Consider the following 21,102-nt stretch of genomic DNA (forward strand, 5'->3'; position numbering starts at 1 on the left):
AGAAAAAGGTGACATCAATCATAAAAGAGAAGCGAAACTACAACACGTTTTGAGCAAAATGTCACTCTTAATCATGGCTATATGTAGCCCAAAACGCACTGGAGTTTCACTTTTCATTTATGATGTCACCTTTTTCTATTTTTAATGTATACAGATTAAAGGTTTGATGGTTTAATACTACATGCACCGATATCCTTGGAAGAGCTGGAGGAAACTTTCCTTTTTCTTTTGCTCTGATTCATAAGACATATATACATACGTCATACATACATACACACATCATACATACATAACCTACACACATATATATATATATATATATTATATATATATATACACACACACACATACATACATAATGCATAAATACATACTATATGCATACATACATATATAATACATACACACATCATACATGCATAACCTACACACACACATATATATATACACATACATACATCATACATATATAATACATACACACATCATACATGCATAACCTACACACACACATATATATATACACACACACATACATACATCATATATAATACATTCATACATCATACATAGATAATGCATGCATCATACATACATATGCACACCATACATAATACATACACAAATCCATAATATATACATATACACATCATACATAAATACATCATACATACATAACATATGTATATGGTATGTATGTACTGTATGTATGATGTGTGTATGTATGATGTATTTATGTATGATGTGTATATATTATGGATTTGTGTATGTATTATGTATGGTGTGCATTTGTATTATGTATGTATTATATATGTATGATGTGTGCATGTGTATATTATGTATGTATGTATTATATATGTATGTATTTATGCATTATGTGTATATATATATATATATATATATATACACATAATGCATAAATACAAACATCATACATATATAATACATACATACTATACACATGCACACATCATACATAATACATCATACATCCATAATACATACATAATACACACCATACATATTACACACATCATACATACATATTATACACATCATACATACATACATATTACACACCATACATACATAATACACACATCATACATCGCACCCCCCCCCTCCCGTCCTCGGTCGCCTTACCCCCAATCACTTTTCTCACCTGTGCACTTTTCTCACCTGCCATGTTGGGGTCAGAGGCCGGGCACATCCACTCCCATCTGCCGCACACTTTGCACCATCGCCCACTTCTTCCTCATGCCGAGGAATGGACACTTGGTGCCATGAGTTGCATGCATGGATCATCCCAGGAGGTGGAAGGAGACGTGCGCAGCTGCGGGGCAGCCCCTGCGTCTGCAGTTAGCGCAGCAGTGCGCGCGGCCGGGGAAGGGGGAGGAGCGGCCCGGAGGTAGGGAAAAGAGTGGCCCGGAGGAAGCGGGGATAGAGCGGCCGGAGGAAGGGGAAAAGAGTGGCCCAGAGGAAGGGGGGATAGAGCGGCCTGAGCCGCAAATGAAAAAAAAATGCATCTTTAAACATCCGGTGTGCCCTGAAAGTCTTTCAGGGCACACCGGATGTTTAAAAATGCATTTTTTTTTTATTTGCGGCTCCGGCCGCTCTATCCCCGCTGCCTGCTGCCATACATGATGGGGATGTAGTCCTGAACTGTGAGCCTACATTATGTAGGCTCACAGCTCAGGACTACATCCCCATCATGTATGATTGTGACTGTCGGGGATGTCCGTTGGGGCTGGGGTTTAGTAGGGAGAAAAAAAAAAAAAAGTCCTGCAGCAGCGGGCCCCGGCGTGATTAGGGTGTGCCTGTGCACACCCGGCACACCCCGTGCGCACGCCTATGGGTGGGGCATGTTGTGATAGGAAGCAGGGTGGCACAATTTGGTGAAAATGTGCGATTATAGAGGTAAATATTGCGATTTCAATATGTGATTGTGATATAATAAACAAATGGAAAAATCCCCCAATTTCATGTCCAATCTCACAGCTTTCATTTATATCCCACAATTTGACATCTACCCCCTCCCCCATTTTACTTCTATCTCACTTTTTCATGTCCATTCCCCATTTTACATTCCCCCTCATTTCATTTCTATCCTCCCTCCTATTTAATGTCCACATCCCTATTTCATGTCTATCCCCCCATTTCACATCCCCTATAATACTTTTGGGGCACAGGGTAAACATAAAAAAACCTGATGCTTACCTAGCCCCGGTCACAAGAAAAAGAACGGGATCTGCGGCAGACCTACGGGCACCAGGCATAGGTAATCATCAGGTTTTTTTTTTATGTTTCCCTGTGCCCCTCTTATTACTTAGGAGAGCGTTTTCCAACCAGGGTGCCTCCAGCTGTTGCAAAAGTACAACTCTCAGCATGCCCGGACAGCCTTTGGCTGTCCGGGCATACTGGGAATTGTAGTTTTGCAACAGTTGGAGGCACCGTGGTTGGAAAACACTGACTTTGCACTTTCAATTTGGCAGACCCTGCGTGCATGATATGGTGTCAGGCCGCCATTGCAGGTAATCGCAAATTTTGTGATATATCGATTGCGATATATTGTGCAGCCCTAGCAGCAACACGGTAGGTTTGGGAAAATGCAGGACCCCCCACCCCCTAACTGTTAAGTTACAATTCACTAAGAGGGTATTTGAAATTATTATAATTTTTTTTAAACCAGACCATCCATTTAAGAAAAACACTTGTCCAGGAAAGTCAAAGCTCACACACAGAGAGTGAAAATAACTTTATATATTATAGACATTTATATACACGAACATACATAGTCTATGAGCGTCCATAGCTTTACCACAATATGAGCTTTCTACACCTCAAGAAGTGGTTTTGTTCTGGGACTTACATTTAAAAATTTTCAAAAACAAGACTTAAAAGAAGCTTCATCATAAAATCCGTACTTGACCATTTGAGGTTTATCCTTCGGAAGTTGGAATAAAAACAGTCTCTTAAGAATATGGCCTTCCTTGAGCTGGGCCACCTTAGGAAGTGCAAAATGTCAGACTGCAAATAACTGCACCACAATGAAGGAATGAGGTGGGTTTAGGTCTGCGGACATTGGTCAGTTAGAGCCCGCGTCTATATCTATCGGACCTCAAGTCAAGTTTTTTGCATAAACACTAACATTAGGTAACATGGTTATCTTATTACTGGGAAAAAATATATATAAAACGTTGGTAATAAAAGGCAACAATAAAATTCTCCATATTACTTCAGCACAGAATACACCAGATGTTCTACTGCGATCGCTTACATCTGTAGCCACTGTGGAGTTACAAGGCAGAATGTTTTATTGATCATGCACTTGTCTCCATACAGGAAATATATCATCACATAGCACATCATGTACACAAAAGCTGGAACATGAATGAAATGTGACCTTTAATGCAGTGTACAAGGCTTTAGGAAAGTAAATCCCATACACTCTGAATCCTAGTATTTGTAGGTGTAGGGAACTTCACACAGTTAAGTGCTCCTTCATATTATATTAAAGGGGTACTCCACTGCCCCAGCATTCAGAACATTTTGTTCCGAACACTGGGTGCGCGCTGCGGTGGTCGTGACGTCACATCACGCCCCCTCAATGCAAGTCTATGGGAGGGGGCGTGGCAGCCGCCACGTCCCCTCCCATAGACTTGCATTGAAGTGGCATGGTGTGACATCATGAGGGGGCGTGGCCGTGACATCACAACTCCCACAGCGTGCACACAGTGTTCGGTACAAGATGTGCCAAACACTGGGGCAGTGGAGTACCCCTTTAAGGGGGACAAAGGGTTGTCCTTGGTTTAAATAGATTCTAGTCTAAGAAGAGATAGCATAATTTTTGTAAGCTTTGGCTATTAATATATTATATTTTTTCAACATGAAGCTTATAAAGTAAAATTCCCTTTAACAATTTGTAGCAGCTGCTCAGTGGTCAGTGATGCACAAGGCACACTGTGAGTGTTCTCATACATGTTTGCATTAACATACAGTACTAAGTGATACAACTACAACTCGTACCTTTCACTGCATAGTAAGAATTTCTTCTTTTGTAGGACTATATACAGCCACGATTATTCTTAGTGCAAAATAATAATTTCAGATTGTACAAATATCAGCACATATGCTGAGGGCTCCCGTACATTTGTTCTGTACCTTCCATAACACCTACAGTCTTACATCTTAGGCCTCCAACCATTAATAAATTGCATTATCTTTTTAACCTGGAGTTTGCTCAACTTAAAGTCCTCAGAAAGGATCTCATCTGTAAGTTGGACAAGTAAATTGCCGTCAATCTTTTCTGAAACAAAGAAGGACACCACATCTTCTGATAACCCAATGAATCGAAGGGATTTTGAAACCTCTTCAATGGACAATCCTGAGAGGTCAGACGGAGGCTGCCATGGAGAGCCATCTCCGCATGACCGGGGTGCTAGCTGCATGTGTAGAGGAGAAGAGAATGGGTAGGAAATGGAGAAAATGTCCTGCATGCCCTTTTTAGCCAAAAAATGCTCTTCTGTGATCTCAGGGGAGCAAGTCTGTGAGCCTTCTTCTGCTCCGTCAATTTTCATAGAAAGAGAGAGGGGCTCGAGGACTGGGTTTAACTCGCTTGTCTTGGGTGCCCGCGGGGGTAATGCCGGACATGAAATACTTTGTTTTGTGCCGTTATCGGGAACAATTTTCTCAGATGAGTTTTCCAATGAGTAGCTGGCAGACTTTGGGCAGCCAGTAGTAATGTCAGTAAATTCACTTGCTGTGCCCTGTGTACACCCAGTTAAAGGGTCAACCCCACTAAAGTCAAATGGCGCTGGGAAATTTCTCTTTGGTGTGGCTGGTGTCTTTTGTCGAGGATAGCTGTAATAACTGCGGCACTGGTCCACAAGCAGGTCGTTTGTGTTCATACCTTCCGCCCCACCACAGTAACGGTTTGGCCATGATAGTCGGGAAGGAAGGATTTCAGAAGCGGCTATCTCACAATGCAATATGCTCTCAAGATCGCTTGACTCATTTTTGATCCAGTTACAGGGGTAGCATGAAACCTGGGCACTGTCTGAAGGGCTTGCAACTTCATTTTCTGCAACACCACTGAGAAAAATACAGAGAATAAATCAAATTTGGTATCATAAGTACAACAAATTCTAGCAGATTTTTTACGGGGTACTCCATTGGCCAGTGTTCGGAAGTAAATGTTCCGAATGCTGTTTTCGCGCTGCGGGGGTCGGCCACGCCCCCTCAATAAAAGTCTATGGGAGGGGACGTGACGGCCATCACGCCCCCTACCATAGACTTGCATTGAGAGGGTGTGGCCGACCCCACAGCGCGAAAACAGCGTTTGGGACATTTACTTCCGAACGCTGGCCAGTGGAGTACCCCTTTAAACCTCTAAACATAACTTTAGACCACATGACATTGTGATATTAATGTTGGCTTCAATCAGTAATAGGTTTGTATCTCATTCATGATTAGAAGAAGTCATAGACTGCCCATTTCTACAGTTCTGATGAATTTCCCCTTTGGATACATTGGTCTCTTGAAGCTTCCCCCCACACTCCTAAATCCCACTTAATAGCTTTCTATATAAGCTGGCCTATGTTTGTGTGCCTATGAGACAGGGACTCTGGTTGTGATTCCCACTGCGGACAGAGACCAAGGCGAGTGATGACAATGTTTGTACAACCCTTTGGAGGTAGTGTTATATGGGGGGAGCTAAGCTTTTATGCCTATGGCTCCTACTTCACGAATGTCTGAAACACTGATAATGTCCTTCAAGAAGTGCATCACCCTAATGGTCCATGTCACCAAGTATAGTACTCCAGTAACTGGTGCTTGAAAAAAAAATTATTTACATTTCCAGATGGCATAGTATGGGCATAAACAGAAATGATAGGGCTCAGATTGTCACATCTTCTGCTTATTGCATATTTTCCAGAGAGAAGGATCAGTCACCGCAGGACACTGAGAACACCCTTACTGGCCTTCAGTCTGTACTTCAGATGTTTCAACCACATTTCTAATACAGCGTACTACACAGCTCCATGAAAACCCACAATTCCCGAATGATAAAGCTCTGTCTAGTGTATTCCCCATGGCATGAATATAATAAAGAGCCTGAAGTAATGTATTCTGAACAATAACTCAACAGAAGGAAGTGTACTGCTTAGCTGGAAGACAGCTCAACAACCCACTAGCATTTGCAGACCGCATTCATTGGTCTAAATTATATCAGTGGCAGGCATATATACTCTACGATAGAATTAATATTTTAGTAAGACTTAAAATGATATTTACAGATCTAAATAACCTGTCTGTAAGTGAATATGATTTATGATAAAATGAGCATTTAAAGACTCTGTTGCACTTAACCTTTTCCTCCCCTTTACTATTGCCAGAGACTGCCAACCAATGCAGTGACCACCGGAGCTGGTATAACTAAACATCAGTGGGCCAAACCCATAAATATTGTATGAGGAAGTTAAATGTATCTAGGAATGTAAATTATCTTTGCACTATCCCCAATGGGTACTTAAAGGGGTATTCCAGGGCAAAACTTTATATATATATATCAACTGGCTCCAGAAAGTTAAACAGATTTGTATATTATGAATTCAGGTAGAAGAAACAGACATGGTCGCACATCTACAATCTTGTATAATGATCTAATTGCTTCTCAGCATAATATCAAAAACTAACAGGTTGTTAGTATAAATTTTTGATCAAAAAGTACAAAGCCCACTCGCCACGTCAAGGCCACCTATTCAGAGTGGGTCCCTAACGTCCCTAGCATAAAATGGCATAGCACTGGGCGGCGACCACCACCGCCGCAACACCAGTGCCCACGGGGGGAACGATCCACTGGCAGAGCGGCCCCAATGCCACTCAAACCAGTCTATGGGTCGCACCTTCCTACAGACACGGCGCCACGGCAGCAACGGGCACCGCACAGCACCACACCAGTGTGAACAAGGTGTAACAGCACACTTACCATGCTCTCCCAGTCAGACTGGGAGGCTGAGGCGTCCGTTGCTGCCGTGGCGCCGTGTCTGTGGGGAGGTGCGACCCATAGACTGGTTTGAGTGGCATTGGGGCCGCTCTGCCAGTGGGTCATTCCCCCCGTGGGCACTGGTGTCGCGGCGGTGGTGGTCGCCGCCGGGTGCTACGCCATTTTATGCTAGGGACGTTAGGGACCCACTCTGAATAGGTGGCCTTGACGTGGCGAGTGGGCTCATTCTTTTTGATCAAAAATGTATACTAACAACCTGTTCGTTTTTGATATTATGCTGAGAAGCAATTAGATCATTATACAAGATTGTAGATGTGCGACCATGCCTGTTTTCTTCTAACCAGATTTGTATATTACTTCTATTATAAAATCTTAATCCTTTCAGTATTTATTAGCTGCTGAAGTTGAGTTGTTCTTTTATGTCTAAGTCCTCTCTGATGACACGTGTCTCGGGAGCTGTCCAGAGTAGAAGCAAATTCCCATAGGAACTGCACAGGTTTTCTATGGGAATTTGCTTCTACTTTGGACAGCTCCCGAGACACGTGTCATCAGAGAGCACTTAGACAGAAAAGACCAACTAAACTTCAGCAGCTGATTATAGGAAGGATTAAGATTTTTTAATAGAAGTAATTTACAAATATGTTTAACTTTCTGGAGCCAGTTGATCTTAAAAAAAAAAAAATTAAGTTTTTTCCTGGAATACCCCTTTAACGACTATAGACAACCAATGAAGCAAAGCAGGCAAATGGGATACAATATGTTCTTTGGAGCGCAAAATGGCAAAGAAAAAACAGATTAAACATTTGGTTTTTAGAAAAAAAAAATGTACTCCTAGCGATATCACACAATTACTAAATCAGGCCAAACACACACATCATGCAACTAAAAATGAATAAAAGATAAAAGGGGTTGTCAAACACTAGAAAAACATGGCTGCTCAGCATGGATTGTATCAGTTGCAGCAGTTCAACTTCCTTGAGGTCGAGAAACAATACCAGATACAATCTGTGGACAGATGTGCATTTTGTAAAAGAATGCAGCCATATTTCCTTAATCTGGACAATCCTTTTAACAATATTCTTTAAATGGAATCAGTTATAAGTGTCACCCGCACCAACCTGTTGGTACAGGCAGGTAGTGCAGGTGACACCGATGATAATGATACTTACCTACCCTTGAATTATGGTCCAGTTAGTCAATTATCTTCCTTATTCTGGCGGCAGGCTTGGTGCACAGCAGGAGCACGCTGATGTCACCTTTGCTGCTTCCCGAGGCTTGCTCACAGTGGGGCCCAGGGGAGGAGCAACAGGGGTGACACCCAAGTGCTCCTGCCGTGCACCAAGCCTGCTGCCGGAGTAAGAAAGATAAAGGACGAATGGGCCCATGGATCTTGGGTAGGTAAGTATTGTTATCAGTGTCGTCCACACTACTTGCCTGCACCAACAGGTTAGCGCAGGTGACAATGATGACAGACTTCCTTTAAAGGGGTTTTACCATCTCATAAATTCAGGTTCCCGGCTCCCTACTGCCTGTATTGCAGAAAAGTTGACATTTAGAAAGCATGTGAAAAGAGTTTATGGCTTTTCTCTTTAGCTGGGGACTGAAATTGTGTTTATGAAGCACAGATCTAAAACAAGTATCTTTCATCAGAAAACTGCTATGTATTTAATCTTCAAAGCCACTAAGGGATTTTTATCTCTATTCTGGTGACCTAATGAAGTGAACTGAATATTTGCCTGCAGTTAAAGAATGCTCGTAGTCCTTATCATGTTACTTGACTAATGTTACAGCTAATGCAAGCCTAGTGACTAGAGAGAACGGCAAGAAGTCACCTCCAGTCTTTCGGTTTTGCTGAGTTTTACGCTATAATGCAGTGTTCAGCAGTTCCAGTGTTTACAGAGACAGGCATTACTTACATGCTGTGCAGCCCTGAGGAATAGTAGGAAAGCGTAGGACTGGGAGAGCGTGTTTGCTGCCGTGCTATTTTTCCTGTTGGAGGAGGAACAGATGGAGTGGGGGACGATGGTTTGGAACTGCGAGGAGGCACAGGTGGAGCATTCAAGAGTCTGCATTCTTCTTTAACCTACAATAGAGAAAAGGGTTAATTTTTTTAGTAACTCTTCTAAGTTGAGAGTAACAGTATACAATATATCGTACGGGTCATTTAGATATGTTCACACTAGAGATTGTGTTCTGTTTATGAAAGAATCGAATAAAATAAAAAAAACCGAACAAAAACATTTTTAATAAAGAATCGGAACTGGTAAAAACGGATCACAAAATTTCATGAGGGTTTTCATCAGTTTTTTGTTTTTTTTTAACTGATGAAAACATTGACATAAAGGCTGAAGAAATCTAGAAGAAAACATGACATTTTGGGTTTTACTCTAAACTTCAATAAAATGTTCATTGCAAAAACAAAGAAAACTCTCATAATAGTCAAAACCATAGGTTTAACCAAAGCCTAAATGTGCCAAACACCTTCAACAAACCTTTGAGGTGCGTTTGGCATGGGTTAGCACATCACATACTTCCCGCAGAAGCCACACAAACCTCATTTATTCACATAATTTATTGACAAAAGATAAAGGCTTACGCGTTTCGGGAGGAGCCCTCCCTTCCTCATATCTGAGGAAGGGAGGGCTCCTCCCGAAACGCGTAATCCTTTATCTTTTGTCAATAAATGATCCTGCTGAGGATCTTTATCACTACCTGGACTTCATCATTGCTTCCTCCATTACCTGGATTACAGCATTACCACTCCTATTAGTCGCAGCGCCGGTCCTAAGGGTTCTTTTTGCCGCACTCTCTTCTCACATTTCTACAGGACGACCTGGGTCGATTCCTGCAACCCACTGGCTTGACAGTGTCTCTAGGATTGATGGTACCCCATGTTGCTGGGGTTATATGCCTATTACTACCGTCTTGAGGTGAGCGGCCATCTATAAGCCCCGTGGGGTCATCCCCTTATTCCCCCCACCTCTTACGCGTATATATTGGGGTAATACACGAGGCGCCGCCCGTTGGTCTTTCTCTTTTCTCTTTTATACAGATTCTTCCCCCCCTGCAGTGGATGTGTAGACTTTGAGGCTGGTTCCAAAGTGTTTTTTTAATACTGTGTGAGAACTCAGTCTAAGATTTTGACTAGACTGAAAAAGTGAATTGGATTTTTTAGAAACCAGTAAACCCCATCTGCTATGCTTTTATGGGTCCCTGTCCCTCCATCGTCAAATGAAGGCTAAAACATGGCAAAAACGTACACACATTAAATTGCTATTGTATTTGCCAGCTTTTGTGAAATCTTCTAGTGCTGCTTTTTGGCACTCTATTACTGTGCATTTATTAGATGTAGTAATAACAGGTTTCCATGCTGCGCCGGCACCCAAATTAAGGATAGGAGCAGATATTAGATACTCTTTGCTGGAGCTAGACAATACTGCTGAAAATTTCCAGCAACAAAATCATTGCTATAGAACTGCCGAGGACAGCAGTACTATAAATGGTCCATGGTTGGTGGAGACTTTTCATTGGACCAGGAGCATTCATTTATTCCTCATGACTATTTCCTTATGTGAAAGTATTGACAACTGATCGGAGTAACACAACTCACGCTGCCCGTTTCAAGACAAAACCACCAACAATCTCCAGAGTTAGTGGATAACTTTGGGCGCTGAGAGACCACAAAGAGCAGGTAGGTGTGAAAGACATTTATTCCCAACATGTAACGCGTTTCGCACCTTAGCGCTTCATCGGGCGATGCCCGATGAAGCGATAAGGCGCGAAACGCGTTGCATGTTGGGAATAAACTTCTTGCACACCTACCTGCTCCTTGTTGTCGCTCAGTGCCCGAAGTTATCCACTAACTCTAGAGGTCATTGGTTGTTTGGTGTTCTATTGTGGAAAGGCAGCCGCGAGACCATCCTATCATGCTCTGTACCTTTGCTGTGCTGGGGTCCACACAACCAGCCTTGGTAAGCGCCCATTCATATGAAGCATTCTGAGTTGAATTTGCAGTTTTACACTATGGAGCGATCTGGTCTTTTTAGCATTTTAAGACAAGGTTGTCAAAGACCTTTCTGCTTTGAAGCTGCTCTTCGCCTCTTAATTCCGGGGTGTGACCTATTAGAGACAAGTCTACCGCAGGTCACTTCACTCAAGTCTCCGCTAAGCTCTTGAGAAATAAAGTTTCTGGAACAGCTCCAGACTGTCCTTTAAGTAGTAATGTTGTACAGACAGGTTCCTCTGCATTACAAGCTGCTTCACAGTGAAACTGTCATGCTGACATACAGTGCTTCTTGCACTACTTTAGCTGAAATGTAAGAATCAGAAATATCTAGTGCTCATGGCCACAGCCGCCAATAATAAAATACAGGACATTTCCTATCTCAACCATTTATATCTCTGTATTCTCTGAAGTCTTATAATCTGAAATCGCTCCAGACTGACATGAGGCATTTATGCTGTCGGTTTTTATCTATTACTGTATCTCCTATTTATTGTGTATAGTGGCGCTATATTTAACAGCGCTGCACACTTAATGTGTTCACTGACAGTGAGGTAGGAATGTCACATATCCTCTCTGACTCGTAAAGTGACAATCCACCTTTGGGGACACTATGAACAAATGACCAAAATAGCAATTCACTTATATAATGTCATGATGCTATCTGCTCTCTTTTTTAGCTTCTGGAGCCTTCCAATAATACCTTGCAGGCTGGTTGACAGATACAGGTAATTTTTTTTTATAGCTGTAATCTGTAAAATAGATGAAGAAAAACCACAGAGACCTACAAGCCCTACAGGTCACCACCGGTTCACCAATGTTCCTAAATAATGCTTGGGGCAATTCTGCTGCTTGGAGTCATATAAAGAACTGTATGTAATACAATGCTATATGTAGAGATGGGAAGGCCTGGGAAAGAACAGAAAAACTGGTTTAACAAAAAAAAAGTTTTTTCCATCGTTTTCCAATGCTGTTTTTTTTGAGTTTTCTTTCTTTATTTATTTTTTTTAAACTGATAAGTCGGCAGAATGCGTGGGGTTTAAGGGGTTTACCAGGAATTTTTTTTTATTTGACTATGCTACAGGGGCTGTAAAGTTAGTGTAGTTCATAATATAGTGTCTGTACCTGTGTGTGAGAGTTTTCTCACAATTCTTCTGTGATTTTCACCCCAATATTTATTTTTAACAGCATACAAAATGACTGTAGTCTCAGATTTTTCCCAGGTTGCAATGTGGCCGAGACCTGACTCACTAGTCAGCCGATGACAGCGAGCCTGTCTGCTTCAATGGGTGGAGGGATCGCTTGGTGGGAGAGAGATCAATCTGCAACAGCTGTAGGCACCCTGATTGAAAACCACAGGTCTTTTGAATGGATGCAGCTCATTTATGTTTCAATGGGTGGGGTGGCTGTTGTGTGGGAGGGAGGAAAATAAAATTATGGGATTTGTGGTCAAAAAAAGAAAAATCTAACAGGAAATTCCAGTTCACAAAAAGCTAGCCACAGTGTTATGATAATCTAACAACATAGCCATTTAGCCCCAAGACAAGCGCAGATCCTTCCTAAGCATGTCCATTACTGCCTGCCTGGTACATACTAAAATCACCTTATGCTGGAGAACCCCTTTCAGTTCCTGTGGGTGTTTGATGGTGTCCTGATTGTTAAATCTTCTGGTTATTTTCTCTTTAGGGCTCTTCACACAGGTTGTTCACTAGGGGTTTTGGATTGTGGGAGCTATGGCCTACTTAGCCTTGACTTCGTGTTCACTTTGTCTATTATTTTTTGCACTATATTAGTTTGTACACAGGCAAAAAAAAAAATTCTGCATCAAAACCCATACGGTTGATTTCAGCAGGAAACACTGATGAAAAAAAGATGTTTTGTGACATCACTTCTTTTTCTAGAAGTAACTTTAATGAGCGTTTCTGCTTGGAAGCGCCTACAAAAACCAATAGGAGAATTAATAAAAAACGCATGAAAATCCACACAGCAGTTTCTGTGCTGATTTTCAGGTGGATTTCTGTGTGAACACGCCCTTATGGTAGCACTGCTAGCCATGTTCAAGTTCTGCCTAAAACAGAACACCTTTACATTTAGGGGGTGTTTAGAAGACAGTATATGCAATCTGTGCTCCATATGGATATATTTTTTCAGGAATTTTGGAAAACAATTACTTTGGATTTAGTTTTTTCCCCTCTCCTGTACAACTAGTGGTATAGGCCCCTCTTCCATTGTGTGGGAGGCAGCTTGCTGCAGTAGAAACCTTCTCACACTTTTAAGGGTACATTCATATGAAGATAATCCGCTGGGAGTTATTGACTTCAATGGGTAGCAACATAATTAGCAAGCGGAATTTCAGCTGTGGGAAACCTGTTGCGGATTATTTACGTGGGAACGTAACCTTAAAGCGATATAACAAACATTAATAGATCAGTCATGGACAGAAGTGATAGATGTTTCACTTAGGAACATTATAGACAACTTCATAGGCTTCCATATCAATGTGGTTTCAATATTCATTTGTAGGATCCTTGGTGCTTACATGTTGGGGACTATAGTAGGATAAACCATAATATTACAGCAGACAACAATAATCCCTGCAAGTTTATTCTGCCATATCGAGCCTTTTATACTACAGTAAGTGCTAAATTAATTAAAAATGTGCATCCCCTTTCCCCAATATTCCCAGACACACATACGTATACACACAATGGTGTGGGTGTGAGTGATTTGGTTATAGTGGTTACCAATTATTCTTCTTGGATTCTTGACACGTGTGTGGGAAGTTACTTGAGAACACATTATTATAAATCCCTGTACGCTACCTGTAATTTGAAGCTTATGTTTCCACCCAGACTCATCTGCGCAGACATGAGAACAACCGCTTCTTCTGAAAACAATTCATCCTTTGCAATACAAACTCCGAAAATGACACCCGTCGTGTACTGTCTTGTGTTCATCTCTATTCCTATAAAAATGTACTTGATTCCTGGTGAGCACAGGAAGTGACTTGAGATCAGCTTCTCGTTGTCTTCTCACCGATGTATATAGCAGAGATAGTAGTGCTGTGGTAGAGGATTTCTTTTAATGTATATGGACCATTTATGAGGGCATGGTGGCTGTCTTTGTTATTGGAGAACTGTCTATATTGTTTTTGGGGCACAGTTTCTCGCTGTTGCTTATGTAACGCCAACATATTCTGCAGTGCTCTAAAGGGATTTCCACCATACACATTAGTCCCCGTCTCTTAATTCCCCATCTCAGACACACACTAGGGGCAATTTAATAGGTAGCCATTTAACCATACCAATGTCATTCAGAATGCGTCTTTGGCTGGACTCAGCTCTGCAAGACAACAGTGCTAGCCAATGAGCCACCATACTGCCCTACGGCTGCAAAACGTATAAGACTCCTCAGGTTAGGAATTGCTACATGATGATAGCACTTATTATTAACTAGATTAATATTAAAAGCTCACAGATGCCTCTTGTACTCCTGGCATTCCTTCCCAATGGAGCCTGGCACCTAATGCGGTGATGATGGAACACATGGAGTGGGTGTACAATTGGAAAGGCTTCTTGCATTTATAATTATCCAGATCATTGTACAACTCATCTATATTCACAAACACACCCTATACCACAGCTAAAGAATCTATATCCGGCAACCAGCAGCCCTGCCCAGAAATCTCATCTCCACCAGCCACCACTTCTTTCTCATCATTCTCGGTCCCTTAAAGGGAAGCGGTCACATTAATAATGCAGTCCAATCTGTAGGCAGCATGTTATAGGTCAGGAGGAGTAGATTATATATATATATATATATATATCTCATTTTGTGAGGAAAGCTCCAGGATAACATGTCCTTTATGTAAGTAAACAGGATAGAGGACAGCACGAGACCAACCATCGTTCCCGTGGTCATCTGGAGGGCAGCTCCAGCATCACCAAGACATCCAAGCAACAGGCCACAGCACAAAAAGATGGAAGACTCCTCACGTTGAATAAAGAGCAGTGATATATTGGTTCCCCATCATTACTTCCTATCTATAACATTGACGTGCTCCAGTTCCTGGGTGTGACGTATCCCCTGCAGCTGTGTAGGGAAGTATATACTTCTGCAGTGATGTATTCCCCTTTGTAGTTCTGGAGGTCCTGTATCGCACAACTGGTTGTGTGGGCAGAAGCAGCTGAAGGATTACACAACTGTAATGTGTAGGTTTTTTAATCCCTATGAGTAATGGGCTGGGTGTTTTCACATTTTATTGTTGCCAATATTAACCCCTCCAATTCTGAAGAGATGATTATCTGACTAAACCACATATGGAATGAAGCAAAGTGAAACCCGTATAAGTTTCATCATCACCATCATCATCATCATTATTATTATTAAGGTGTTTTGTTCTAGTTATGTGTATTGTCTACAGACGTGCTATTCTCAGACATGCAGGATGTGGGATGCTACTAGTAAATAAGTATGTGAAGAATGTCCGCTATGATGCGCACACACAGACTTTTGTTGGGTTTTGTGTAGCATGGAATATAAATGCAAAATTGAAAAGAAGGAAAACCAGCTCACCGCCCTGTAGATTTCTTTTAAGGAGGAACATCAGATGTCCTATAGAAAGCACGGAAATGATCCAAGCCGCATACTTGGTGTGAACACATCCTAAGAAAAATTGTAGTTTCAGCTCCCCAAAATTTTATGGAAATTAAAAGTCCAAAATTTATTTCACATGATTAAAAAAGTAGAAAAAATGAAAAACAATAAGGTGAATTATAAAAGCATAGCAGAAACACCGACGCATTTCAAACCATATGGTTCTTAGTCAGCCATGACTAAGAATCATATGGTTCGAAATGCGTCAGCGTTTCTATGATGATTTTATAATTCACCTTATTGGTTTTCATATTTTCTATTTTTTTAATCATGTGAAATAAATTATGGACTTTTAATTTCCATAACATTTTGTGGAACTGGAATTACAATTTTTCCATGGAATATAAATGCCTAGTTTTCCACACTTCTACTTTCTGTACACTGTATTTCTGTGCAGTCACTAGTTTACTATGTCTACAGTTGTAGGCACCAATGCAAACTGGCATATTATGGTTCTGATTTGTCCGGGGCCATGACAGGGCTGCATGTACTATACCTCTGTATACTTCCGATTTCATTCAGCGAAATAATGGCATGTTTCAAATGTATTGAGGCATTTCTGACTAAAGCTACAGTATCTCATGGAGAATAGCTGTATACAAATGGGTGGAATTTATCAATGGTCCTTGTGTCCGTTTTTCCCCTCCCTATTTTCCGACTTAAACAGAGTTTAGGTAAAATTCCTATCTGCCATTTCATTGCACGAGGAGAGAGTAGTGGTCAGCTCACCCAGGACGACCAAGCGCGACACGGACAGGTGCGGACCTCACCGGAGGCAAAATAGAAGAAAATAGAAGTCTAGCGCGTATAATCATAGCAGATACTCATACGTATGAGTAAGGCCGGGTGCCACTGGCCAAAACGCGTCACCATCATGCATCTACATTGTACTGCGTGCTTGATACAATAAACCGCAAAATCTGCTTTGATTATACTTCTACTTTTTTCTTCTATTATTTCATTGGTTACTAGGGAAATTTTGGCACACATGCGTCACAATGTATTTAACCCCTTAAGGACGCAGGACGTAAATGTACGTCCTGGTGCGGTGGTACTTAACGCACCAGGACGTATATTTACGTCCTGTGCATAACCGCGGGCATCGGAGCGATGCCCGTGTCATGCGCGGCTGATCGCAGCCAGGGACCCGCTGGCAATGGCCGACGCCCGCGATCTCGCGGGCGTCCGCCATTAACCCCTCAGGTGCCGGGATCAATACAGATCCCGGCATCTGCGGCAGTGCGCGATTTAAATGAACGATCGGATCGCCCGCAGCGCTGCTGCGGGGATCCGATCATTCAGAACGCCGCACAGAGGTCCCCTCACCTTCCTGCTTCCGGCGTCTTCTGCTCTGGTCTGAGATCGAGCAGACCAGAGCAGAAGATCGCCGATAACACTGATCTGTTCTATGTCCTATACATCCCCTATAGTCCCCTATTTTACCCCCAAAAAGCGTAAAAAATAAATTTTATAGACATATTTGGTATCGCCGTGTGCGTAAATGTCCGAACTATCAAAATAAAATGTTAATGATCCCGTACGGTGAACAGCGTGAACGTAAAAAAAAAAAGTCCAAAATTGCTACTTTTTTTATACATTTTATAAAAATAAATTATAAAAAATTTATTAAAAGTTTTTTATATGCAAATGTGGTATCAAAAAAAAGTACAGCTCATGGTGCAAAAAATGAGCCCTTGTACCGCTGCTTATACGGAAAAATAAAAAAGTTATAGGTCATCAAAATAAAGGCATTATAAATGTACTAATTTGGTTAAAAAGTTTGTGATTTTTTTTAAGCACAACAATATTATAAATGTATGTAATAATGGGTATCATTTTAATCGTATTGACCCTCAGAATAAAGAACACACATTATTTTTACCGTAAATTGTACGGCGTGAAAACGAAACCTTCCAAAATTAGCAAAATTGCGTTTTTCTTTTTTCTTTTTAATTTCCCCACAAAAATAGTGTTTTTTGGTTGCGCCATACATTTCATGATATAATGAGTTATGTCATTACAAAGGACAACTGGTCGCGCAAAAAACAAGCCCTCATACTAGTCTGTGGATGAAAATATAAAAGAGTTATGATTTTTAGAAGGCGAGGAGGAAAAAATGAAAACCTAAAAATTTAATTGTCTGAGTCCTTAAGGGGTTAATATATATGGCAAGTTTTTTATATAAATAATTATAAATTATTAAACAAAAGCAACTCGAACAATAACATACAATTAAAAGAGCCATTCCCAAAGGAACAGCAAAATAAATGTTGGTGCGATAAAATCTGACCAGCTTAAAAGCGTATCTGTCATAAAGCAAAAAAATAAAATAAAAAGGGATATGTTACTCAGTAGTCCTGATCATGTACAATATTTTTTTTATGTGTCTAGGACCTATATATCCCTAACAAATAGCCTTTATATGTTGCTCACTTGCTTTTTCTTCTTGCCTTTTGGAGGGGCAGTGTTTGTAAAGCACTGTGTTAGAGCAGTGTTGCCTTTAGCTTTTGCAAAACTACACTCCCAAGCATGCCCACACATCCTTTGTCTGTGGTTTTGCAAGAGCTGGAGGCACACAGCTGGAGACTACACAGATTGTACCCCCAGCTGTTGCAAAACTACAACTCCCATCATGGGTGTTATAGTTTAGGATCAACTGAAGGCTGTAGTGGTGCAATGGTGATCTCCTATACTGGATACCAACACACTTTACGGCTGGTATCCAGTATGCTGCAAAATACAGAGTAGTCTGTCTGCATATTTAGATTTTTTTTTGTAAAATTTTAAATTTTTTTTTAAAGAGTACCTGTCATCAACAAAAACTTTTAATATGTTGTTCATAATCATTAACGAAGACATATTGTAATATATCTTCATTAAAAAATATTAATATTTATACCAGTTTTTTCATTTTATAATTTTGGCCACTAGGGGGTCTCTCTTCTATGCCTGGTCTGCAGGCAGCTTCCTATGCTTTTCGTAGTAAGTGTACAGCTTTTAGGACTAATGCTGAAAGGGCTCTGGTCCTTCCACAGGAAGTTAATTACTCTCATCTCAGGACTCGCTCCCAGCCTGGAGCAGCACTGTGAGCTACAAGCCTGTACATGCCTCTCATATAACAGGCCAGTCACCTCCCCCTCCCCCCTGCTCGGTGTTCTCCCTGCCCCTCACCACACCTTATCTTATACATTGTATTATCTCACTGCACTCCCTGCTCTGTGCCCCCCCCCCACCCCCCCTGACATTCATCTTAATTACTGCCTCTGTAATTGCTCCCACCGCCCCTGGTTCTCAGCATTGACTTTTTAGTGCAGAGAGACACAGGAGAGAGAGACACAGAGGCTGCCATCCCTCCCCTGTACTTAGTCTGTATGCACACTGCAGAGCAGTGTTTCCCAACCAGGGTGCCTCGAGCTGTTGCAAAACTACAACTCCCAGCATGCCCGGACAGCTGTTGGCTGTCTGGGCATGCTGGGAGTTGTAGTTTTGCAACAGCTGGAGTTACCCTGGTTGGGAAACACTGCTGCAGAGGGAGAGCAGCATACAGGAAGACTGGCAGAAGCAGAGTCCTGGCCAGGCTTCATGTGACATCATGCCTGCGGGGACCCGCCTCCTTCCACCCCTCAGAAAGGCAGTGCTCCTGAGCTAATGAAGAGGGATAAAAAAAGGTATTTCCACAGCATTTAAACCTCAATAAACACAGGGATTAGGGGTGTGAATCGCCAAGAATTTGGCGATTCGATTCGAATCGCGATACCAGTGTGGCGATTCGATATATCCCGATATATCGCGATACCGTCTAGGTGACGATACATCGCGATATATCCCGATATATCACCCACCTGGGAGCATTCATAGATCCCAATAGACGCCGCTGTCAGCTTTGACAGCGGCGATCTAGTACTCCGGTGCTCACTTTTCTCATGTTATCCCGTCCGGGCTGCAAAATAAAATAAAACGCACTTTATCTTACCTGCCAACGAGCCCGCGGAGCTCCGGTACAGTCCGGTACAGGTGTTCGGTCCCCGGGCTGTATTCTTCTTACTTCCTGTTAGTCCGGCACGTCACATGGAGCTTCAGCCTATCACCAGCGGAGGCGGGACATCGCTGCGGCTGGTGATAGGCTGAAGCTCCATGTGACGTGCCGGACTAACAGGAAGTAAGAAGAATACAGCCCGGGGACCGAACACCTGTACCGGAGCTCCGGGGGCTCGTTGGCAGGTAAGATAAAGTGCGTTTTATTTTGCAGCCTGGATAGGATAAAATGAGAAAAGTGCGCACCGGATACTCCTTTAATAGCCAGCCGCGGCGATTGCCGCATGCTGGCTATTAGCGGCGGCCCCCGGCTACTGAAATCAGCCGGGGGTCGCATAGTACGGAGTGGGCACGAGTCGGAGCCCGCTCCATAGCCGTGTCAGATCCGGCCTGCCCGGCTCCACAAATGTGGAACTTTTATCTCCTGATGCCCGGGACATGACATGCTGTTCCGGGCGTCCGCAGATAAAAATTCCACATCCCTAAAAGAATCGATTCAAAAATATTTTGAATCGATTCTTTATCGGCAAATGAAAAAATCGCGATTATCGCGAGAATCGATTTTTTCTTACATCCCTAACAGGGATAGGCATAGTTAGAGTAAGGGACAGATGGGGAAGGGTATCAGGGAAAGTTTAGTTGATGACAGGTACTCTTTAAATAAAAGTATATTTTAAAAAGTTATCTTATCAGTAGTACTATATATTATAAAAAGTTTTTCATAATGACAGTGCCTCTTTAACTTCGTTTTGTTCCTGTAAAAAAAATGCCATTTTGGCTGAACTTAGTGGGGGAGTAAAAGATGTTTTGTTTTTTTGGCACAGTAATGTCACACAATCCATCCAACACAAAACCCTACAAAAACTACATGGAAAAAACTTAATAAAATAAATGTTAATGGGGGGAGATTCATCAAAACTTGTGCAGAGGAAAAGTCGAACAGTTGCCCATAGCAACTAGATTGCTCATTTCATTTTTGAAAAGGCCTCTGAAAAATGAAAGAAGCGATCTGATTGGTCGCTATGGGCGACTGGTAACCTTTTCCTCAGCACAGGTCTTGATGCATCTCCCCAATGTGTGGTAACTTAACTCAAATACACTAAGAAAGGCTGTGCGATGAAAAACATAATTAAAAAACAATACCTTTTTTGAAGAGCACTGCTAAATTTTTGATCATACATGCACAACCAGTGAAAAACGGCTGTCTGGGCATGCTGGGAGTTGTAGTTTTGCAACATCTGGAGGGCCACGGTTTAGAGACCACTGTAAACTGTGTCCCTCCGGATGTTGCTAGGCAACAACACGCCTGGCAGGACCCGGATGAATTGCTGCCGCCGCCGCACGTGGGGGATCCCCGCATGGGGGATCGCGCTCCGGGATCCAGGTAAGGGACCTTTGGCGC

General features: G+C 42.0%; 1 protein-coding gene across 2 annotated transcripts in view; it reads right to left on the reverse strand.

The window, feature by feature from the left end:
* Nucleotides 1–2,740: 2,740 nt before the first annotated feature.
* Nucleotides 2,741–21,102, reverse strand: part of GAREM1 (GRB2 associated regulator of MAPK1 subtype 1) — a 135,366-nt gene continuing 117,004 nt past the window's right edge. For both annotated transcript variants that reach the window (XM_056521788.1, XM_056521787.1), the window contains exons 5-6: nucleotides 8,923–9,089; nucleotides 2,741–5,091 (exon numbers count right to left, since the gene is read on the reverse strand). In XM_056521788.1, the coding sequence (XP_056377763.1) occupies nucleotides 4,182–5,091; nucleotides 8,923–9,089 (1,077 nt within the window). In that variant the 3' untranslated portion in view covers nucleotides 2,741–4,181. The remainder of the gene's footprint in view (nucleotides 5,092–8,922; nucleotides 9,090–21,102) is intronic.

Source organism: Hyla sarda, chromosome 5 (genome assembly GCF_029499605.1).
Source record: "Hyla sarda isolate aHylSar1 chromosome 5, aHylSar1.hap1, whole genome shotgun sequence".
Taxonomy (NCBI): Eukaryota; Metazoa; Chordata; class Amphibia; order Anura; family Hylidae; genus Hyla; species Hyla sarda.